General features: G+C 43.6%; 1 protein-coding gene and 1 pseudogene across 2 annotated transcripts; one reads left to right on the forward strand and one right to left on the reverse strand.

The window, feature by feature from the left end:
- The first annotated feature begins 5377 nt into the window (after positions 1 to 5377).
- On the forward strand, positions 5378 to 6147 carry LOC4329253 (auxin-responsive protein SAUR50). The gene has a single exon (XM_015769468.3). The coding sequence runs from the start codon at positions 5530 to 5532 to the stop codon at positions 5854 to 5856; it is 327 nt and encodes a 108-aa protein (XP_015624954.1). The 5' UTR covers positions 5378 to 5529; the 3' UTR covers positions 5857 to 6147.
- Positions 6148 to 6875: 728 nt separating this feature from the next.
- On the reverse strand, positions 6876 to 12180 carry LOC136355227 (uncharacterized; annotated as a pseudogene). The gene is made up of 9 exons (XR_010739433.1): positions 11142 to 12180; positions 10861 to 11051; positions 10689 to 10771; positions 10461 to 10602; positions 10115 to 10195; positions 8227 to 8331; positions 8028 to 8099; positions 7462 to 7622; positions 6876 to 7361 (listed from the first exon to the last, which is right to left on the reverse strand). The product of XR_010739433.1 is annotated as an uncharacterized protein (transcript).
- Positions 12181 to 25449: the final 13269 nt, after the last annotated feature.

Genomic DNA, 25449 nt, shown 5'->3' on the forward strand with positions numbered 1-25449 from the left:
CGCTGCGAGCTGCCGCAGCTGTGCGCCTATGGCACGGTCCCCCAGCAGCGGATTTGACTGGGCGCCTATCGACCGGATCTGACTAAGTGAGGAAATGCGAATTTACAAAATTACCCTCCACGCAAATAGATGAAAAGACAAATATACCCTATTTAATTTATATTGCAGAATAATTTAGAGAAAAATCAGATTAATTTACACCGTTAGATAAAATGTACTGGTAGTATATATTTGCAGTACAATGTACCGTAAAATTTGTCTAAATTAAAACTATTAGATAATGCGGGACCTTTATTGAACAGCAATCGAACTTAAATTAAATAAATACGTACTACTAGAGTGGACCACAAGCTAGTAGAAAGTAAGACGTACGTCGCTGGTAGTGTATAATTGATACAATCATATTTTATATGCAATTAAAGTGATTATTATAGATCGTATTTTTTAGGAGATGATAAAAAAGAAATATAGATTAGCAAGATGGAATATTATTGCTCAATCAAAGAACCAGGATAGACTAGGGGTGCATAAAATAGAAATCATAATAAATATATGTTAAGCAAATTGTTTTTAAACTGATTAATTAGAAAGATATTTGGCCGGACATATTAAAGAAAAATATTTATAAAACAATACAGTCACCCAAGTTAAGAGAAAACAAGAGGATTCTCATTTTTGGTCAAGCCTCATAAAGGTCAAGAATTTTATTAAAAAAATTAGGATCATGGGTAGTAAATGATGGGAAGCAAGTAAGATATTGGAAGGATAATGGTTAGGAAATATTTCCTCTACTTTATGGATAGATATCCAATTCTCTACAATATTGCTCAAAGAGAAATGTTTCAGTTGTAACGGTCATGACTTCTATTCCACTAAATGGTTTCTTTAAAAGTGCATTATTGGTAGGCCAGAACCTGGAAAATTGGCATGATTTAGTGACCAATATTAATTGTGCATATTCAATTGAATGATGATATTGACTATTTAGATGGAATCTTCATCAAATTTGTTAATTTTGGGTTTGTTCTATGCACTTGGCTTTAATAAATAATGACCATATTAAGAGAAACATATTTTTATAGAAATTAAAATGCTTCTTAAAATAAACATTTTTGTGTATTACCATTTAAAGAAGTAATATTAACTAAAGATAATTTACCATGAAGGAATTGGAATAGCAATATAACTTTTTTTTTATTAAAAGTGAAACTATTTATCAGTTTTTAGTACCATTTTGCTAAATTTCTTTGGAGATCAATACATATTTCTTGTGGCTTGGAACCTCTAAAAATTACTTCCTCTATCCCGTAGTAGGTTCATTTTAAGCTTCTTCTATTTGTCCCAAAATAAGTTTGTTTTTAGAATAATCATTGCATTGGAGTTTGTGAAAGTAGAGAATAATTGTATTGGGATTTGATAAAGTGAGAAATAGTTGCATTGGGATTTAATAAAGTTGGGTTATTCTGTTTTTTTTTTGTTTTTTATTGGTATGTGTAAAAATAAACTTATTTTGGGATGGAGTTAGTACTTCTCATATTGATGGAAATTGGCTTAAAGGTATTGACTCAAAAACAAAGAAGCTTATTCTAGTAGGGGCATCTGCTATATGTTGGGTTTTTTGTTTTGTAAAAATGATATGATTTTTAACAAATCATTAATGAAATCTTATCTGCAGGTCCTGTTAAGGGCAACGTACCGATTTCGGTTCTGGGCACAACTTCAAAGATGTGACGAGGACAAGAAACTAATATATATTGCGTGCTGAAACCTAGAAACAATGGTCATGTATATATTTGCTAACTTTGGGTGTATATTTCCAAATGGACTTGAATAAACGATGTTCGAGTTATTAGTTATTGTTTCATCATTTCCTAGTTTTTATGTGCTCTTTATTGAGTGAACTATGTAATAAGTGGTTGTAGGTTCTTTTTTTTTTTAGGGAATGGTTGTAGCTTCTCTGAAGCAAAGGCCGGGAGTCTTTCCATTATCTAAAAGATGCAATTAAATCGATCAATTTACGATATTTTATCTGTCATTAATTATTAGGCAGCAATGCTTAGTAGCAAAAAATTAATTTATGTCCCTTTAGAAAAAAAAAACTTTTTTTATTCAGTCGAATTATTTCATGGGATCATTTAACCCTTATACTATTTATTTGCTCATTTTACTCTAAACTGTTGAAAATGGTTTACTTTATCCATAATAATATTTTTCTTTTCAAAACTTTCTATGTAAGCTATATATTTTTATGCTGTAGTTTTGTAGAGCAATTGATTTTTAGATCAGTCTTTTGGAGCTTCCAAACCATGCGAACAATGATGATAAAAAAAATTATAAATAGTGTCGAGACTTATAGGAGAATATTACTTACTACTACCTCCGTTTCAGGTTATAAGACTTTCAACCATTGCCCACATTCATATATATGTTAAAGAATCTATATATATATATATATATATATATATACATATATATATATATATATATATATGTGCGCGCGCGCCTAGATTTATTAACATGTATATAAATATGTGCAATGCTACAAAGTCTTATAACCTGAAACAGAAGAAGTAATATATAGGAAGGGAAAAAGAGAAATGCAGTTAGGGATTAAGTAGGACCATCTCCAATAGTTTGAGGTGTAAAAGAAGAACAAAAATTGTTTAGAGGTCGAGTGCTCTGGTGAAATAGCTTAAGGGAAAAAATGAATTTCTTTTCAAACTTTTATATATTTAAATTAAACAATGTTAAAAACATGAAAAAAAATCAAATTTATAATATGGTCACGTTTGATAAGTTGAAGAGCAAAGATGGTGCTCATTATCATCGGTACACTCAATAATCGAGCGGTGTAGAATATTCGTGTCTGAACATGGTATAATTCATTGGCGGAGAAACCATCTTTGGTCGGTCGACCAGATTCCATAATAATCCCGGTTACAATAAAACCGGGACTAAAGATTATCTTAAGTCTCGGTTGAAAAAGGTTATAGGTACTTTTTGATCTTTAGTCTCGGTTGGTAATCAATCTTTAGTCCTGGTTAGTAACATCAACCGGAAAAAAAGATCGGCATGCGCACAGAGATCGAGGCGTGCGGGATCAAGATACATATCTCCTCCTCCCCTTCTCCTCTTCTCCTCTCCTCCGATCCCCTTCTCCTCGCTATCTTACACGCGGAGGATTCTCTCCTCCTCCTCCTCCTCTCCTTCTCCTCCCCCTCCCCCCTCCTCCCCGATCTGCAGGCGGCGGCGGTGCCGCGCGAGGCTCCTTCTCCTCCCCCTCCCCCCTCCTCCCCGGTCTGCAGGCGCGGCGCCGGCCTCGCGCGGCGGCCGGGCGGCTGGCGGCCGCAGGCGGAAGGCGGAAGGCGGCGGCTGGGCGGCAGGCGGAAGATGGCGGCTTGTTTTGTTTTTTTTTTTTTGAGAATTTGTGATCCGGATCTGAGATGTATTTGATTTGTGTGTGATGTGGATATGTGATGAATTTATTAGAAGTTGTGATGTAATTTTTTTTAAGATTTTGTGATGTATTTGGAGATGATCGATTTGAGGATTTGGAGGTGATAATTGATTTGGGATTTTGGAGATGGGGATGGAGTGAAATCAATATATTAAAAACAATGAAGAAAAGAATAGAATAAAGGAGCAGCCGGGATCAGCCTGGCTCTATCTTTAGTACCGGAACTAAAGGCAATATCTTTAGTCCTAAAGATAGATTTTTAGTCCCGGTTATTTCACCCAGGACTAACGATAGCGATCTTTAGTTCCGGATTTGTAGTCTCGATTGGAAAACTGGGACTAAAGGGGGGTTACGAACCGGGAGTAAAAACTTCTTCTCCACCAGTGATTGTATTGTTAAGGGAGGATGGATACTATAGTATCTATATGCACGCGGCTTCTAAATGGAATAGGGCCTGTTTGGGGGAGCTTAACATTATGAAAAGCAGCTGCTGAGAAGCTAGCTGGTGAGAATCTAGAGAAGCTAGAAAACCCAGCTTTTGGTTTCTAGTTCATTTTCTAGATTCTACGACTACAGATTGATTCTCAGAATCTGGGTAAAAAGCTGAACTGTTGGAGGGAGCTTCTGGCTACTGGAGATTCTAGGAGAAGCTGCAGCTGCTAGAAGCTCCCCCAAACAGATCCATAGAATGAATTAATTATTATAAAGTTGAAATTATATTTTAAACAGATTTTTAATAAATTCATATGTATATAAAGTTTTTATTAAAATTATATCGTTTAGTAGTTTGAGAAGCGTGCCTATCTATGTATTCTTTCATATGTACTTTCTATAAAGTTATATCCCACTAAGTCTAAAGCTCAACATGCAACCATATCACATTATCACCCACTAGTAATAATTACATATTCTTATCAAGCATACAACATCATCTACAATTTATTTAATTTTATAAATCAACATGTAAGTATATCTAATCATCACCCCTCACATCATTTGCACAATATTTTAACAAATCTATCATTTTTACAATATTTAAGATATACTTATCAATATGTTTCACATTAATACGGGGTATCATTTGTTTGTTTCATGATAAGCATTGATAAACCCTGATGTTTTATTATTTTTTTTCTCTTGAAAAACAAATTGAGCATTGTTTACTAATTCCCGCATCACCTAGTTTCTTTAAAAGGGACAGCCCAAAAGTGATTAATTTACTGTATTTGAAATATGGCATAAAGAAATGTTTTTTGGGAGCATTGGCTGCAACTTGCGAGGAGTACAAACAGTCGTACAGTGTTACGTACAATCCTCACCTACCATTTCCGGTCCCTACTGATCACCAGCCAGCAACCCCCGAAAAGCAGTACATTCCCAGATGCAATTTGGGAGTAGATTCATTGAACATCGCAGATTGGCAGTGTAGAGAACATGGTGTTTCGGAAATCCTGCAATCAGTATAGACAGCTAGTACTAGCTAGCCTTCTGTGGCCTGATAAACCCGCCCAAAAAAGGACCGTCCTGCCCGAATCAAAATCAATCATTCAATCAATTGACCGCGCAAGACAGAAAATCTCCCTTGTTATCCCTCTCTCCAGAGAAGCAGCAACCGGGTTAGTACAGTACGCAGCAACGGCTTCTGGCGTAGCAGGTGCCGGGACAACGTCCACATGCGCCACATACCGCCCTGCGCACCCGTGCCGGTAGGCCCGGTACACGGTCCCTACCCCGCCACGCTCCCAGAGGCCGCGAAACCGGAGTAGAGAAATCAGCCATATCCGCGGCGCGCGATCGGCGCCAGGCAGTAGCGTGGTAGGACCGTACATTCCACCTCGCGCGCGACCCACTAGCTACCAGCCTTCTACTACTAACACCCACCCGGCCGTGCCGCTGCCGCCGTGTGCCCGAGCGAGCCCACGCCCACATGCACCCGCGTGTCTCCCACCCTTCCCCCTTAAATACCACGCTATTCCGCAGGTGGCAGGTCGATGTCTCGCTGCTCGACGTACCACTACTACTGCTGCACGCACTAACCGTCCGGACGTCCGGTGGACATCGACCGGCGCCATATGGCGATCACGGGGTCCAAGAAGCCGGGGCAGCTCAAGCAGATGCTGCGGAGGTGCTCGTCCAGCCTCGGGATAAAGGGCGCCGGCGGCGACGACGATGGGCTGCCTGGGGACGTGCCGAGGGGCCACTTCGCCGTGTACGTCGGCATCAGCCGGAGACGCTACATCGTGCCGGTGGCGTGCCTTGCGGCGCCAGAGTTCCAGGAGCTTCTCAGGAAGGCCGAGGAGGAGTTTGGCTTCGACCACGACATGGGTATCACCCTGCCCTGCGATGAGGCCACCTTCCACGGCGTCCTCGCCTCCGCCTCTGCCACCTCCATCAGATGAGATGAGGCAGGCGCGCTTGCATTGCGATTTGTTGCATTGCTTGCTAGGGTAGAAATTGAGGCATGATCGTGCATGGATGTTGGCACATTCTTATTTTTTTCCTCTCCTCTCTAGCTAGCTTCAATTCCTATTGTAAGTTCGGCTGTGCTGTGATCGATCGAGTTGTGAAAATTCTCAGAGCGTGCTGCCATTTGGCTGCCCTGTGAGAACGATATTCCAACTTCCATAGATCGATCGCTCAAGTAAAAATATTGTGTTCCAGCCCAACGAAAAATAACATCATTTTCATCAGATGATCATTGTTTTTGTTTGGTGTACTGGGGCGCACTGATCAATCACATGGTGGACACCTGTTCTTGCTCTCTTATGTGTACTGGACTGACTGCGTGTCGCACTCGTACCAGAGTGACATCTGCAAACAGGCATCTCTCCAGATTAGGTTCTGTTTCTGTGTTTAGTTTGTGTGTTAAATTTTTTTAAGTATACGGACACATATTTAAAGTATTAAATATAAAATAATAACAAAACAAATTATAGATTCCACCTGTAAACTACATGTGAGACGAATCTATTAAGCCTAATTAATCCGTCATTAGCAAATGTTTACTATAGCACCACATTATTAAAACATGACATAATTAGGCTCAAAAGATTCGTCTCGCGATTTACATGCAAACTGTGTAATTGGTTTTTTCGTCCACATTTAAAGCTCTATGCATGTGTCTAAACATTTGACGTGATAAAAAAGTTGAAAGTTTGAAGAAAAAAGTTTAAATCTAAACACAGCCTGAAGCGAAAAGTAAAAGTGAAGATGATCAGTAACAGTCGAAGGATCTCTCGACTCCAAGAGAACTTTTGACTTCTAGCTGCTTCCCTGAAGTTTTTGTCGGTATAGCTTGTGGCTGTGCAAGCGAGTGCCGGTGGGCACAGAAAGTCCACCCTACTATCACACTAGAGCTAGGGGCGCGCCAATGACAGTACGAGGAAATGCCGCCTGGACGCAACCAGGGTCAAGAAAGTACGAGGAAGTGTCTTACATAGAAGCAAACCACAGTACAAATTGCACACAGGCATCTTGATATTTAGAGGTCTCTAATAGCAGTAAGTACATATATAGATGGTTCTTCATATTAGGAGGTTCCATGATTACCATGTAAGGCCTAGAACTAATACATGTTATCTTGACAGTGATCAACCTGGTTGATGGCAGCAAAAGGATGGCTGCAACATAGCCATGAGTATTGCTATGTTCTTTATAGAACATCGAAGGTGGCTTCCAGGCGAGTTGTTTTGTAGAAATGGAAGGTGCATAGTGATTGTAGGTATATGTGATTGTGGGTTGCAAATTTTGCCCATCCTTTCTTCAGGTTGCATCGACCATCCGTTGACATATGGAGGATCATATTCTTTGAAACACCACCTGCAATTTGAACTCCAATGCTGATGGTTTCCTTGCCTTCCATTAATGGCTTTAAGTAGTCTTGAGAAAATTCTTTAGTACAGTACTGTAATTGGCATTGTATATCAGCCTTGACTCATAATTGGTAAGATAGATAGCCATGTATGGTGTATATAAATAAATGAGTAGCAGATGTAGGAACTTACAACTCTATCCTGCTTCATGAATGTGTTATTCACAGCAACAGCATAGAATTTGCTTGAACGGTCTAGGCACTCAAGATCTTCGATATACTTTTTCAAGTCAGCTGTTGGATCAACATTCTTTGCACAGAAACACAGCTCGTTAAACGCACGCTTAGTGCTGCCTGTATGAAAATACTCCTATTAGTATTTGCATTGTTTGCGAAAGAACTGAATGAACATTTAAAAGTTGCTGATGAAGAGAGTTTTTGCAGGCTGCAACTGGTACATTAGCATCTAAAAAACTTAGGACGGAGTTTTAAGAGATCTAGCTGAGGAGTATTCAAGCTGCTAGATAGGGTGTAATGACTGTAAGTGAAGTGAAAATTGCATAAGTATAAAATAGATGTTAGGTGTCAGCTGGCGGAGTTTTTTTTAAGAAGGTCAGTGTGAGTAAAATGTACTGACAACATTATACGAAGCTTGGCATGATTGTTTTCCATGTAGTTTTATCATGCGAGATTATTTGATCTTCATTATACTGTGTGAACAAATTTAATTAATTTACATAAAACAAGGATTAGATTTACCTGTCATGGTGGTGTTGGAAGGGGTATCAGATGATAGATCAGTTTTAGTGTTGGAAGAAGTGTCTGATGTATCTGCATGTGGTGGATGGTTGGAATAAACAGTCATTTATATATGTGTATCTCTAGATGAAGAAACAAGCACATAAGATGGGCTAGATATACAAAAATAATAGTTGTATGAGAAATGATAAAGGATAACCTTCAGTGGAAGTGGCAGAAATAGTAATTGCTCTGGTGTGAGGCTGATAGCTGATATTGATACCTTGGATGATTGATGCACATGTCTGTTTGATTTGATTTGAAACTATACAGGAAACAAAGGAAAGGATGTCTCGGTTAATTCTAAAAATGTCTGGCGCAACAATAAAAGCCAGAGGCACTGCACAATAAAAAACATCGGGCACCATAAAATAAAATCCAAAAGCAGATGGGACGACATAGACAATTTCTACTTTCTTTCTTTTTACCTTGAACAACACTCTGCATGCGGAATAAAAAGGCACAGCCAATCAACATATATATATAGATTAACAAAATCTGTCTATAATCATCCACAAAGGAAATGCATAACAAGTGAACCATAGACACTGATAACCTTCCTCTACCAACAATTGAGGCCTTATCTATATAAAACCTTAACCGGCAGTGGAACCAACCCATCCAATTAAACACGCATATAAACATCCACTCCTTACACATCAACGCAGATATTAAAATTTTATCTCCTGTTTGCTTCCATGCAATTAGTAGATGGCAAGCTGCAGCAAAGGTAAATATAATAGAAAATTACACAGGGGACCACAAGCCAACGGAATGCACCATGCCAGCAGAAATGAAATAGAAAATCACATAGGGTACCACAAGGCAATGGAATGCACCATGCTAGCAGAAACACAGGGACATAAACCAACATGCAAACACCAGTAAGAACGAGCAAAAGCGGCATCGAATGCTGCATGAGCACCTGGAAACAAAATAGATGAAACTGGAACACTCTATGTTTCTGCAGGCACTCTACCAATAGCATATATAACTGAACATCTACCAGAAATAAAGGAATCCTATCACACCGACCTTTAAATAACAAAATGTAGTGACCAGCACCTAAGGAACATGTTGACACTCTACGTTCAAGCTAACAATTTTTTTTATCACGGATCATTTTTTCCCATAGCGATAAATACACAGAGAACTATAAAAGAGAACATGGGCAGTGCCTTTTTAAGAACAACTCTATCTTTTTTTGATAAAGGAAAGAACGCATAAGCCTCTGCACCTATAATATCAAGAAGGATTCTCCATCACGCCGCAACCTCATTGCAGCCATAGAAGTAAAAGGATGTCTGAACCAATTCTAAAACTGTTTGGCACGAAAATAAAAGCCAAAGGTATTGCACAACAAAAAAACACTGAGCATGATAAAATAGGATCCAAATATAGATAGGACGACACAGAGAATCTCCATGCTCTTTCTTTCACCTTGAACAATCCTCTGCATGCGGAGTAAATAGGAACAGCCAACCAACACATATATAAACTAACAAAACATGTCTATAATTATCTAGAAAGGAAATCTATAGCGAGCGAGGCAAGAGCATTGACAATCTCCCTCTACCAAAAATTGAGGCTCTATGTATACGGAATATTAATTGACAGAGAAATCAAACCCATCCAATTAAGCAGAAACATAAATATTCCCCCATCACCCATCAATCCAGATATTCAGGTTTCATTTCTTATGTGCTTTCTTACAACCAGTAAACAACAAGCCGTGGTAAACCTAAATATAGTAGAAAACTACACAGAACACCACAATCCAACGAAGTGCACCATGGCAATACAAACAAAATAGAAAGGAAACCGGATTGCCCCATGCCTGTGCGAACATCTGCCTATCCCCTCGAATAAAAGAAAATATTTAGAGCAGAACAATGTATGAACCGGTAGGAATGGAAAGTAAACCTGATCATTTCAATAAGCAGTTAAGTACACACCATGCCTATCAATGACTGCCCACAAGAGCTATTAAGACTATCACTGAAGAAAGAATCGGAGGTAGAACTGGGGGTGTCGGCACTGATCCCCACCTTCCCATACATGATGCTGAACATAGCTGGAATCAGACGTGCCCGGTCGCTGTTGCTGCTGTTGCTTGCATCCCACAAATCCTGGAAGGGAAACAGAAGCAGATCAACATAATGGCTCATAACATCACAGAAATTCCTCGACAAAACCATCATCTTTGCCCTGTCCTGCAGGAACCCACCCTGAAAAGGCCGTCCAGCTCCCTCGGCAACGCGACCATGTGTACTGTTCTAGCACCGCCAGCCCAGAGATACCAGTGACTCCTCCATGGCCGAGCTCAAACAAGGAGGGAATGCACAGCATTCATCAGCACAAACGGTGGAAGAACAGGAAGAAACTGCCGTTTACCTCTGGCACACAGACAGGGAAGGATATGCGAGCGTCGGCAGCAGCAAGGTTGGCGAACGGTGGCTCCCATCCAAGGAAGAAGCAATCGTCGCCGCGGCCACTACAGCGATCGCTACCGGCATCCCAGCTAGGTAGCACCACACTACAAAACAAAGAGATCAGTATGCTTGTCACATTTTGACAAATAACAGAATGATCAGGGAACTTCCTGCTAGCTAACCAACCAACCTTCACTTATCTGACATTCTGAACTGATAATCGTGGAGCACAACAAATCAAATCAAGGCAAGCCGCACTGCCACTGCCACATTCTGGAATCGCTGGATGAACAGGTGAATGTATAGAATTAGGTGGCAATTAGGGCTAGTCAGAAAGTTAAAAAAGAAAGCCAGTCACTCACCATCCATCCAGACACGATACTTCATGGAGTCACAGGCTGCTGTTGGTGTGAGGACCACCCGCAGCCATGGTCAGCAATGCACACGCCCTCGAAACCCTCATAGAGTCCAACCCAACCCTGCATAATTGAAGGCAGCACAACAACCCACCAATGTCCATCTTGGTGAAGAAGATGAAGTTGATGGCGTCCGCCTGTGCCAGCAACCGCATCAACGTGTAGTCGTTGTTCCGCCTAAACAAAAATCACCAGAAATCTCTGTAGAGAGGAAGAAGCTAACTCACATGTCGTTGGCAAGGTTGACCCTGGTGTTGGCGAAGAAGCCGCAGCCTGGGCTGTCATCGAGGGTAGCGGATTTGAAAATGAACTCGTACCACACCAAGCTTCTCCACCTCCAAATCACATTGTGATTGAGGGCGGCGGCCGGTGGCGTGGATCTGCTGCAGGAGAGGGCAGCGATGGTTGTGGCCAGTGGACGTCTTGCGGCATGGACCTGCTGCGTGGGAGGGCAGCGGCGGTGGGGTGGCGGCGCGACGGCCGACGATGGCGAGGGGAGGGATGACGTCGACGGAGTCGGGCGGCGCGAGGGGTCGGCTGCTAGGGGAATTGATGACCCACGATGGTGAGGGGAGGGACGAAGTCGGCGTATGCTGCAGCCACCACAGGTGCTCGAACAGCAAAGCGTCCACGGCGACCGCCACCGCGCCGCCGCGGGTCAGCTGCCCGGCCGCCGCGAGGAGGCGCCACACCAGCCCGGCCTCGAGCACGGCCGGGTCGACAGGGGAACAAGCTCCTCTCCCCCTTCGTCGTCCCCACCTCCACCCTGACCACATGCGCCGCCGCGGAAGCGGAGGCGGAGGAGTCGAGGCGCCGGTGCCTGCCGCGGCGAGACGAGGATCGGAGGAAGGTGTAGCAACCGGCGGAGGACGGACGCGGCGACGGGGCCTCCTCCTCCTCCTCGCCGCCACCATCGGCGGGCGCAGCGGCGTGGCTCCCGATGCCAGGATCTGGGCCGTTAGCTCTTTGCGCCGCCTGTGGCGTGGTCGTCGGAGGTCCGACCTCGTCGCTGATGAAGGCTGTGCCCGCCTTCACCGTTGCTCGGCAGAGATAGCTGCGCTTGGCGACAGCGCGAGGCGGCGGTGGAGGAGCTCCGAAACGGCGACGCGACGGCGGTGGCAGAGTGGGTGGAGGCGGTGGCGGTGGCGCGATGGCGATGGGGACGACGATGGCTACGGCGCGAGGGGGAGGCGACGGTGCTCGGCGGCGGCAGAGGGAGAGGGAGAGGGTGAGACGAGAGGGAGGAGGGGAGAAGGGCGGCGGCGGCTAGGTAGAGGTGGCCAAACGGGCCGGGCCAAACGGGCGGCCCGGGGCACGGCCGAACCTGTAGCAGGCACGGCCCGGCACGGCCTGCTACAGTAACGGGCCGTGCCGGCACGGCACGAGTAGCCGTGCCGTGCTTGGGCCGCTGGCCGAGCCCGCGGGCCGGCACGGCACGGCACGGCTACTGTAGCGGCACGGCACGGCACGGCCCGCGGCACGGCACGGCCCGTTTCACCGGCGGCCCGTCAGGCCGAAAGCGGGCCAGCGGCACACGCGCCAGGCCGAAAGCAGGGACAGGGCGGGCGGCGGTCGAATGGGAAGGCGCCACGTGGCACTAACGGCTATTTGACCGTTCAAATTTGAAAATAACCGTTGGGAGGCTAAAAAATTCATAAAAATTTCGAAAAAATTCCAAAAAATCTCAAATTTCGCCCTATAAATAGGGCATGAACCCCAGCCATTTCTCCTCATCCCACACTCCTCATCTTGTGCTCTCAAGTGTTTTAAGTGCTCTCTTTGTTCTCAAGTGTGCATTTTTTTTTTATTTTGACAAAATTTGAAATCAAAATTAGTTTCGTAGTTCAACAGTTTGATCGCAGAGGTTTGAAGAGCTCGCGGTTGGAAAGATGTAAGTAATATTCAAATTTGTGTATTATTTGTATTGTGTTTGTGAATTCAATAAATATTCGAAAATTTGTTTATGTCGGTTTAAATTTTCAGAATGGATCCGAACTTTCCATACCAGTCGCCGTCGTTCACCTTGGGTGATTTCGACCCCAACTACATGTCGAGGTTTGACGATACCTCCGGATCGGCTCCAACTCCACCATCTGTGGAGGAGGTACCGGATCATACGGCTGTCGTAAATTATATGAGGTTTTTGGAAGATATGAAGTAAAGTTTCAGGAAGTTCGCCAGCAGAGACCCCCTCCTATCCCCACTACAGGTAAGAAGAAGATACAGTGGGGTAGGATTTGGGGTGGATCGTCTTCAATCCAAGGTGGTGGCAGTTCGTCGGCTACAAGTGGAGACGCCTCTTCGCAAGTTGTGGCCGAAGAGTTGTCCGGTTATTTGGACAGCGACGCCATCCACCACGAAGCACAAGATTTCAACGTCCTCGGGTGGTGGAATGACCACAAGATAACATATCCTGTGCTTTCAAAACTAGCACGGGATGTGTTGACGGTGCCCGTGTCGACGGTGTCCTCCGAATCGGCCTTCAGTCTATGCGGCCGAATCATCGAAGACCGGAGGACGACTCTGCGCAGCGACCACGTCGAAATGCTACTAAGCGTTAAAGACTGGGAGCTTGCTCGACAACATGCCCAATACACTGCAGACAACCAAGAATTGGCCGCCCAGTTCGAGCAACTCTACCTGGATCCAGACCAACCCCAGTAAAATTTTGTTAGAAGTAGTTCTGACCTTTGAGCTGTACTCTTTTCTTTGTCATGGTTTTCTCATTTTCCCCTATGAGTTTTTACATGACAAAGTTTTTAACGAGGCAGCATGTATCATTGTATCCTGTAATGATATAAACATCAATAAAGGTCATTACTATTTTTAACAAATTCTTTTGCAATATTTTCGCAAGTGTGGATTTATCTTTAAATTATTTCAAAATAATGAATCACAATCTATATTTTTAAATTTTTCAACACAACAAAAAAATACCATTTTTTCTTTTTTTTAACATTAGCAAATCATTACTTTTTTTAAAAACTTTTATTTCCATTTTTTAAATACCATTTTTTCATTTTTTAACATTAGTAAATCATTACTTTTTTTTAAACATTTTATTTCCATTTTTAATTTTTTTTCCTTATACATTTCCTTTGCTTTTTTTTTTAAAAAACACTGTGCACTGGCGGCCTGGCGGCTGGCGGCCTGGCGGCCTGGCGGCCAGTGCAGCTCAGCTGCCGGCCTGCCTTCACGGGCCGCCGTGCCCCGAACGGCCCGTGGGCCGCAGGCGTGCCGTGCCGGCACGGGCACGGCCCGGCCATCCACGGGCCGTGCTTGGGCCGGCGGCTCGGCACGTGGGCCGGCACGGCACGGCCCGTTTCATCAGCCGTGCCTAACGGGCCGTGCCGAAACGGGCCGTGCCGGACCCGTGCCCGTGCCGGGCCGGGGCGTGCCGCCCGTTTGGACACCTATACGGCTAGGGCATGGGGTGGGTGGGTTAGTGTGAGCCATTTTTCGAAAAAGCCCCTCATGTTTTAAGTTTTACAACGCGGTTTTAATTCACGATTTTTCTTTTCTATGCACGGAATATCCGAATTCTATAAGGACCTTAATGCAATAAACACCTCAGAGGCACTATTCTTGAGGGACCTCGATTGAATTATCTGGAAATCGAAGGGTTTTTTCACAAAAATACCACCTCGCGCACTGTACATACTGTAGCAAAATCCTGACGTGGCACCCGTCCTCGCTTGCCCAACTCGCGCCCCTTTATATATTCCGATTCCGATTCCAATGGCACACACTGCTCCTATGTTTATTGTACTTTTTGATTTTGAACACAGTAGTTTCGGAAGGAGTATTTGGGCAACTCGCTCTGTAGCGGTAGCAATCTGAACATTCAGGGTGTGTTTAGATCCATGCCAAAATTAGAAATTTGACTAAAATTAGAAGTTTGAAGAAAAAAGTTAAAAGTTTATGTGTGTAGGGAAGTTTTGATGTGATGGAAAAGTTGGAAGTTTGAAGAATAAGTTAGGAGCTAACACTACCACAGGACACGAGATTAGTGCCAGTTGAGAAACCCCTTTCTGTGTCGGTTTTCCCAACCGGCACTATGAAGGCAGCATTAAACCGGCACCAATCTTATTTTAAAAACCAGAACCTTCGATACCACTCGCGAGCAAAAAAAAATAAAGGCTCGATGCATCGGCTCGATTTGAGCCGATGCATCGAGCTCATCCACCCTGCATCACAATCCCTAATCCCCAATCCCCAATCCCCAATCACACAACACATTCACATAAATCACAGAAATCATTTCACTAATCCCCAATCCCCAACCATAGAAGTCATTCACACAAATCATTTCACTAACATCAAGAAACATTGAAGAACATCATACAAATCATTTCACACAAATCTTTTAAGAAACATTTCGCCAGATCTCATGGAGGGAGGGCGCCACCGTATCCCCCCGCCCTTCCGCCGCCGCTAGGCTGCCCCTCTGCGAACGCTGTTGGGCCGCCCCTCCCCGGATCTGGCGGAGGGGAGGGCGCGGCCGCTGCTACCGCCTCCGCAAGCCGCGGACAGCGAGGGAATCGAGAGGGGAGGGTGCCGTCGCCAGGCCGCCACTGCCTCTCATCCCGCCGCCGCATCCTCCCTCCCCTCCGCTGCCGCTGGGCCGCCCCTCCCCGGATCTTGCGGAGGGGAGCGCGCGGCCCCCGCCGCCGCCTCCGCTGGCCGGGAGAGGAGAAAGAGAAGAGAAGAGAGCGGAGAGAACGAGAGGAGATGAGTGGAGACAGGCACCGAGAGGAGAGAAGAGAGTGGAGAGACAGAGAGAGACGAGCGCTGCGGAGCGGCCTTATCTCCTCGAAGCTTCGTGGTGGGGCCCGCTGGCTCGGCTCATCCCAGCTCGACTCAATTCATAGGTGCCGGTATTTTACATAAACCGGCACCTATAATTTATTATAGGTGCCGGTTTTTAATACTAAAGGTTCCCTTTTTAAAAAAAACTAACACAAAATAGAATAGGTGCCGACTTTATTTAGAACCGGCACCTATAATTACTTAAAGGTGTCGGTTTTTTACGATTTTAACCCGCAGAGGTGGGAAAAGGTCTATAGGTGCCAGTTTTAGCACTACCGGCACCTATAGTGGTGACACCTATTTGATGTTTTGTAGTAGTGTAAACCAGGCCTCACTCTTCTGCTCCTGCAGCAACAACTTATTTCTGCTACCCTGCAAATTAGTTCAAACTTCAAATAGCACCAGGGTTATGAAATATTAAATTTGAATAATTATTAAGTAGACTAGAAAAAAATACCCGTGCGTTACAACGGGTGAAGTTTATTTTAATTTTATTATTGTTATATGGTTTAGTTAAGATAATATTCACTGTGGGAGTTCGCTTGATATATATATATATATATATATATATATATATATATATATATATATATATATATATATATATATATATATATATATATATATATATATATATATATATATATATATATATAACCGACTCATACACGGATGACGCACCAAAATATCGGCAAGAATATTTTTAATTTTTATAATAGTAGAGATTTATTTTCCTTTATATAATAGAATAATAGACATCTCAGGATGAGTGGGCCTAAAAATAGAAGATGCAGCCCTACACACACGTGGGCCTTTCCAGGTGCACAGTTGCACGGTGCTCTCCCACTGATACGGAGCTAAGCTATGCGTTACGGACTTAAGAAAAAAAGGAAATGCATGCGAATGCTGAAAAGAAAAACGACGAACGGGAGCGATTGAGATTCTAAGACGATGGTCCAAATAATCTGACAAAAACATTTTCAATTTTTATAATAGTAGAGATAGAGATAGAGATATGTTTTTCACTAATACCCTTGTTAGTGTCTGTTCGACTAAATCTTACACCAATAGTGGTTCCCGTTCATCAGAACCCCACGCAACCAACCAGTGTCAGCTTAAAAAAACGGTATTGATGAGACAAAAATACCAATACCAATTCATTAGAATAACTGGCTCTGATGTTATCAATGTCGGTTCTTTTTAGAAAGGCATTGATGTGTGCTAGCTCCAAACCATCTATAGCCAATGTAATAACCAATTTATACAATAGTTGCTTAATATACTGTTAATATCTGGTCCCACCTATCATACACACATTACATCTTGGAGTCCGTGTTGTAGCTGGCTACAGATTTGTTGCCCGCTGCTCTTCTCTCTCTATCTTTATCTCTTTAAAATATATTTATAGCTGGCTTATAGCCTGCTATTGTATCTGCTCTACTGGGTTTTCATAAAAGCAGGACTGATCCAAGTCGAGTTCTCTCTCTTGCCTTTTATTCCTCACCCTTCTCTCACTTTTTTTGGGAAGCTCTCACTATCGGTCTTAAATTCTCAATTCTCGCCTCCTCCCTTCTCTCTCCCCGATCTCTCTCTCTCACACTCTCATAGGCAAGGCAGCGACCGCCCTCGCTGGCACTGGTGGCAAGACTCAGTAGCCATGCAGTTAGTGATGGAGCAAAGAACCTACAGGTAATAGTCAAGTTAACCCGTGCATCACTGATAGTTTCAATGCTTACACCACAATTTCATTCCCTGTAATTACCGTTGGAATTAAATGGATGGGCTAAGGCCCACTCGAAGATTAATTCTTTGTAAAATCACAAAAGCTCACTTCATGGGATGGCATGCATGTGGAGTTTAGTACCACCTTACTTATTTAAAGAGAGGGGGACCTCCTTAAAAGAGAGGATGCCCTCCTAGTCACTTGAAGCATGTGTGATGGAGAAAAGAGAGGGGAACACACGCGCGCGCTCGCTCGCCTCGCCTGGCAGGCGTTGCGCGTGCATGACGTACGCCTCCTTTTGCAGTGTTTTGTCATGGTGTGGGAAAACGGCATGGAGTCCGGATAAGTTACGCGCGACCTATCCGGTTCAGTTACGCGGAGTGGAGATCGTGTAGGCGCCCTGATCAAGCGACCTATCTCTATATAAACCGAGCCGCCGCCTTCACGCAACACACGCGAAATCAATCTAGGGTTTTCCCTGATCAAGCGACCTTTCTCTATATAAACCGAGCCGCCGTCTTCACGCAACACACGCGAAATCAATTTAGGGTTTGCCTCCTACTCTGTGCTGCGCCGTCGCTCGTAGACTACTCCATCCCGCTCGCCGGCGTGCACCGGCAATCGGGAGAGCAGGTCTCCGGAACCTCTGCCTTCGGCGTCCTGCACCGGGAGAAGGCGGTAATAAGGTTTTTGGGAAGCGCTTCGCGCGACTGCTTCCTGTTCGTCCACGACGGCTGCCTTCCTCTCTGCTCGTGTGCTGCGCGCCTTCGTCGATGCCCGCAACCGCGAGTAGTTCCTGCCGAGCAACCGGTCTTTCCGCCACCTCGATACGTGTTCGACATGTTGCACATATTTGATCTGTTCATGTTTTACTGCTTAATTTACATGTGTAGATCTAATGATGCGTTCATGCTAGTTTACATCTGCAATGTCATGATTTTTTTATGGAATAAACTAAATCATTATGTGCTTATAATTTCAATAAAACCTTATTATAGGCGTTGTGATTTTACTATGGCTGGTTTTGCCGATGCATTGAGGCCGGATAAATTCACCGGTGTGCATTTTAAGAGATGGCAGATCAGGATCACTCTGTGGCTAACAGCTATGAAATGCTTCTGTATGTGTACTGGTAAACCTGAAGGAATTCTTACTGCTAATCAGCAGAAGCAATTCGAGGAAGCCACTACTCTCTTTGTGGGATACATTCTTAGTGTTCTTGGCGATCGTTTGGTCGAGGTGTATATGCACATGACCAACGCTAAGGAGTTGTGCGATGCACTGAATACTAAATTCGGTGCTATTGATGCTAGCAATGATCTGTACATCATGGAGTAGTTTCATGACTACAGGATGGCTGACAACCGTTCTATAGTCGAACAGGCTCATGAGATACAAACCATGGCTAAGGAACTCGAACTCCTTAAGTGTGTCTTACCCGACAAATTTGTGGCCGGGTGCATTATTGCAAAACTACCTCCATCTTGGAGAAGTTTCGGTACTGCACTCAAACACAAGAGACAAGAATACTCCGTTGAGGGGTTGATAGCGTCTCTTGATGTTGAGGAGAAAGCTTGGGAAAAAGATGCTGCGTCTAAGGGCGATGGTGGGCTGTCCAGTGCCAATGTTGTGCACAAGGCCCATAACAAGAGCAAAGGGAAATACAAAGCTCAATAGACCACCAACTTCAAGAAGGAGAAGAAGAACAACAACAATCCTAATCAGGATGAGAGGACTTGCTTTGTGTGTGGCCAACCTGGTCATCTGGCCAGGAAGTATCCACAACGCAAGGGGATGAAGGCACCTGCAGGGCAGACTAAGTCTGCTAATGTGACCATTGGCAATACTGGAGATGGAAGCAGGTATGGTAATTTACCTACTGTTTTTTCAGTTAATCAGTCTATTAATTGGTGGGTTGATACTGGGGCCAATGTATATGTTTGTGCTGACATCTCATTGTTTTCTTCTTATCAGGTCGCACGGGGTTCCACCGTCCTAATGAGGAATGGGTCACATGCTTCTGTTCATGGTGTTGGCATGGTAGATCTGAAGTTTACTTCAGGAAAGATCGTGCAGCTGAAGAACGTGCAACATGTCCCTTCTATCGACAGGAATCTTGTTAGTGGCTCCCGTCTGACTAGAGACGGATTTAAGTTGGTTTTTGAGTCTAATAAAGTAGTCGTGTCTAAACATGGATATTTTATTGGTAAAGGTTATGAGTGCGGATGCCTGTTCCGCTTTTCCCTTTTTGATTTCTGCAATAAGTCTGTGAATCATATTTGTGGCAGTGTGGATGATGAGGCTAATATTTGGCACTCACGTTTATGTCATATTAATTTTAGCTTGATGTCTCGACTTTCCAGCATGTGTTTAATTCCTAAGATTTCCATTGTCAAAGGTTCTAAGTGCCATAGTTGTGTGCAATCGAAGCAACTTCGCAAGCCTCACAAGGCTGCCGAGGAGAGAAACTTGGCACCACTAGAACTCCTACATTCAGATCTTTGTGAAATGAATGGAGTGTTGACGAAGGGTGGAAAACGATATTTCATGACGTTGATTGATGATGCTACTAGATTTTACTATGTGTACTTGTTGAAAACGAAAGACGAGGCTCTAGACTATTTTAAAATTTATAAGGTAGATGTTGAAAATCAACTTGACAGAAAGATAAAAAGACTTAGGTCTGATCGTGCTTGAGAGTTTTTCTCAAATGAGTTTGACTTATTCTGTGAGGAACATGGCATCATACATGAGAGGACGCCTCCCTATTCTCCCGAGTCTAATGGGATTGCTGAAAGGAAGAACCGCACACTGACTGACTTGGTGAATGCCATGTTGGACACCGCGGGACTACCTAAGGCATGGTGGGGGGAGGCATTGTTGACCTCGAATCATGTGTTAAAAAGAGTTCCTAACAAAAATAAGGACAAAACACCATATGAGATATGGATTGGGAGAAAACCATCACTTTCTTATTTGCGCATATGGGGGTGCTTGACGAAAGTCAATGTACCAATAACGAAGAAGCACAAACTTGGACCTAAAACTGTGGACTGTGTCTTTCTGGTATATGCTCATCACAACATTGCCTATAGATTTTTAATAGTTAAATCTGAGGTACCTGACATGCATGTTAGTACAATTATGGAGTCTCGTGATGCTACCTTCTTTGAGAGCTTTTTCCCTATGAATGATACACATAGTGGTTCGAGCCAACCCTTTGAAATAATTCCCATTTCAATCACACCACCAGAACAAACTGAACATACACATGAACATATCACTGAGGAGGATGTCAGTGAAGCTCCTCGAAAGAGTAAGAGACAAAGGACGGCTAAGTCCTTTGGTGATGATTTCACTGTGTACCTCGTGGATGACACTCCTAAGTCAATTTCAGAAGCATATGCATCTCCTGATGCAGACTACTGGAAGGAGGCTGTCTGTAGTGAAATGGATTCCATTATCGCTAACGGGACTTGGGAGGTGACAGAGCGACCCTATGGGTGTAAACATGTGGGGTGCAAGTGGGTGTTCAAGAAGAAGCTTAGGCCTGACGGTACTATCGAAAAGTACAAGGCTCGGCTTGTTGCTAAGGACTATACTCAGAAAGAAGGCGAAGATTTCTTTGACACTTACTCACCTGCTGCTAGATTGAACACAATTCATGTGCTACTTTCCCTAGCAGCCTCACATGGTCTTCTCGTTCATCAAATGGACGTTAAGACAACTTTTCTTAATGGAGAGCTGGATGAGGAGATCTATATGGATCAACCTGATGGGTTTGTAGTTGAAGGTCAAGAAGGTAAGGTGTGCAAATTGTTGAAGTCTTTGTATGGTCTGAAACAAGCTCATAAGCAATGGCATGAGAAATTTGACAAAACATTGACATCTGCAGGCTTCACAGTCAATGAGGCAGATAAATGTGTGTACTATCGTCATGGTGGGCGTGAGGGAGTTATTCTGTGTTTGTATGTTGATGACATACTGATATTTGGGACAAACCTTGAGGTGATAAATGAGGTTAAATCATTCTTTTCTCAAAATTTTGATATGAAGGATTTGGGAGTAGCTGATGTTATCTTAAACATTAAGCTAATTAGAGGTGAGAATAGGATTACACTCTTGCAGTCCCATTATGTGGAGAAGATCTTGAATTGCTTTGGCTACATTGATAGTAAGCCTTCTCCAACACTTTATAATCCTAGCTTGTTGCTTCGCAAGAACAAGAGAATTGCTAGGAATCAACTGGAATACTCCGAAATCATTGGCTCGCTGATGTACCTGGCTAGTGCAACTAGGCCTGATATATCCTTTGCTGCGAGCAAGTTGAGCCGGTTTACCTCTAATCCGGGAGATGATCACTGGTGTGCGCTTGAGCGAGTAATGCGCTATCTGAAAAGTACTATGGAATTAGGGCTTCACTATACTGGGTATCCTGCGGTACTGGAGGGTTATACTGATTCTAACTGGATCTCTGATGTGGATGAGATCAAATCCACTAGTGGATATGTCTTCACACTGGGTATGGTGTTGTTTCGTGGAGGTCTTGCAAACAAACCATTTTGACGAGGTCAACCATGGAAACAGAGCTGACGGTACTAGATACTGCTACTGTTGAGGCAGAATAGCTGCGTGATCTATTAATGGATCTGCCTATTGTTGAAAAACCGGTGCCGGCTATCCTTATGAACTGTGACAATCAAACGGTAATTGTCAAAGTGAATAGTTCTAAGGATAATATGAAATCGTCTAGACATGTGAAAAGACGATTGAAGTCTGTCAAGAAATTGAGAAACTCCGGAGTTATAACGTTGGATTACATCCAAACAGCTAGAAACCTGGAAGATCCCTTCACGAAGGGACTATCACGAAACGTGATAGACAATGCATCGAAGGAGATGGGTTTGAGACCCATGTGAGTTATACTATGGTGGTAACCCAGTCTATGTGATCGGAGATCCCGTGGATTAGAACCTGGGAAGAACTAACCATTAGTAAAGTAGAGGAGAGTACCAATTTATACCCTCTCTAAGTGAAGATGCATGTACTCTCGTTGCTGCAAGGCAGGTTGGCAATGCCTTAATGAGTTCTGCTGGCTTTAATTAGCGAAGGTGCTGTCCTGCAAAGCATTCTTGAAAGAATTCACGTTTGTGAGCTTGACTGTTGGTCGCAGTCTATGGAGATTTTGGGTGAATCTTCTAGGAAGCTTACTAAAGACCTAGGAGTATGACTTATACGCTCCACCCGAGGGGTAGTCTACAGACGATCTAGTACCAGGTAAGACTCTGAGTGAAACTTGCTTGCACAAGACTTGCAATTCAAGGCGTAGTCCATTGTTCAAGTTGTGAGTAAGTGTAGCTTGGAGTTCTAGATGGATGTTCAACCATAATTGGTCTCCATCGAACCGCTGGTATATAAACATTATATTGGAAAAGGCAAATCTCAGTGGGATTTTGAGATTTGGTGGGGGGATTGTCGGAATTAATGGATGGGCTAAGGCCCACTCGAAGATTAATTCTTTGGAAAATCACAAAAGCCCACCTCATAGGATAGCATGCATGTGGAGTTTAGTACCACCTTACTTATTCTAGGAAAGGGGGACCTCCTTAAAAGGGAGGATGCCCTCCTTGCCACTTAAAGCATGTGTGGTGGAGAGAAGAGGGGGAACACATGCGCGCGCTCGCTCGCCTCGCCTGGCCTGGCAGGGCAGGCGGCGCGCGTGCACGACGTACGCGTCGAATGGTCCGCAAAATTGGCTCCTCACCCTTGCGCAGATGCAGCCTCCTTTTGCAGTTTTGTTTTGTTGCGGAAAATTCAGATTTGTTTTGTTTTGGAAACATTCCAAACAATCCGGTGCGTGAAAATGGCATGGAGTCCGGATAGGTTATGAGCGACTTATCAGGTTCGGTTACGCGGAGTGGAGATCGTGCGGGCGCCCTGATCAAGCGACCTATCTCTATGTAAACCGAGCCGCCGTCTTCACGCAACACACGCGAAATCAATCTAGGGTTTGCCTCCTACTCTATGCTGCGCCGTCGCTCGTAGACTACTCCATCTCGCTCGCTGGCGTGCACCGGCAATCGGGAGAGCAGGTCTCCGGAACTTCTGCCTTCGACGTCCTGCACCGGGAGAAGGCGGTAATAAGGTTTTTGGGAAGCGCTTCGCGCGACTGCTTCCTGTTCGTCCGCGACGGCTCGCCTTCCTCTCCGCTCGCGTGCTGCGTGCCCTCGTCGATGCCCGCAACCGCGAGTAGTTCCTGCCGAGCAACCGGTCTTTCCATCACCTCGGTACGTGTTCGACATGTTGCGCATATTTGATCTGTTCATGTTTTACTGCTTAGTTTACATGTGTAGATCTAATGATGCGTTCATGCTAGTTTACATCTGCAATTTCATGATTTATTTATGGAATAAATTAAATCATTATGTGCTTATAATTTCAACAATTGCATTCACATTTTTAAGCTTTATTTTCTTCTCTACTCCCAACCATTGAACTCTTTTTTTTAATGAAATCTCAACTTGCTTTTTGCAAGTTCTCTCTGTTTTTTTTGCAATCGGAAAACCGTTACATGTTCAACACAAAACTCTCACTTATAAGAACTGTAACTAGCTGAGAGATGAACTTTGATAGGTTCCTTCACCAAATTTATAGTGCCCCTTACAAATCTGAATGCTGGAGTTATATGAGATGATAGATGAATATCGCAGGGTAAATATTATGTCACCTTTTGACAATTAAATTTAACTAGTAACATGCCCGTGCTAAACGCTACGGTGCAATTGTATATGTCTTTAATAATTTTTAGAATTTCATGTTAGCAAAAAATATTTTTATATGATCGATGCATTTGAACTTTAATTCAATTCATATCCTATATAAAATATATTTCATGTAAGGTGCAGTACTATGATATTGCGTGGGCACAATAAAACTTTACAAGATGAGGCTCACATGTAAGTGATAGGAGAAAAATTAAAAAGCGTAGGGCTCACTCGTCAGCCCTATTCTCCCTCTCTGTCTTTTCTCCCAAAAAAACAGCAGAGCAAGCGGCGGCGGCGGCGTTGGTGATGGTGATGGTAGTGGTGCAGGCTGTATGTGGTGGATGGTGATGGCAATGGCGGTGGTTCGGGCTGTCTACGGTGCATTATTCATTTAAGTTGTATGGATGAACCATATAGAAAAATAATAATCCAGAACAATTTTGTAAGCATATGTATCCCTTTATATAATACAGACCATATTTACAATCTCAAATGACAGTCTGGTGCAAACTGACGCATCTAGTGTGAGATAGTTTGTAAAAGATAATCACACGGCATTCCATATAAAAGGTGATGGCGTGCTGTACCAAACAAGAGGACGATGGTGAGTAACATTCGATGAGCAATTTACTATATTCAATATTTTTTTGAATTAATTTAGATCATGCGAACCTATCTTTGTTCACCAGTCAAGAACGTTTTTATTCACGATATTTCTAGTGCTCTTCCCTGTTGAATCAACTTCTTTCTTTGGCTTAGCCAAAATCTTTGTTGTTAGCCTTGACATACCCCTTAACAATGCGACATATAGCTGACCATGTGAAAACACGGGCTCTGGAAGATAGATCCCAACATTTAGGATGGTTTGTCCTTGAGATTTGTTAATGGTCATTGCGAAATTGAGACGTATTGGGAATTGCTTCCTCTTGAATTTGAAAGGTAGAGATATATCGTCGGAGGGAGACAAAGGGATCCGTGGGATGAACACCCTTTTGCTGGCATGTTGTCCACCAACAATCTCAGCATCAATTGCATTATCTTGAAAAGCTCTAACCATTAGTCTAGTCCCGTTGCACAATCCATTATTTGGATCAAGGTTGCGAAGAAGAATCACGGGACAATTGATTTTTACTATTAGCTCGTGTGGTGGGAGACCATTTGGAGTGATAGAGTTAAGGTAGTCCAGAGGATAACTGTTGTGAGGGTCATCATCAACAGAGTCAAAGCTGTGATAAACCT

This window comes from Oryza sativa, chromosome 2 (assembly GCF_034140825.1).
Source record: "Oryza sativa Japonica Group chromosome 2, ASM3414082v1".
Lineage (NCBI taxonomy): Eukaryota > Viridiplantae > Streptophyta > Magnoliopsida > Poales > Poaceae > Oryza > Oryza sativa.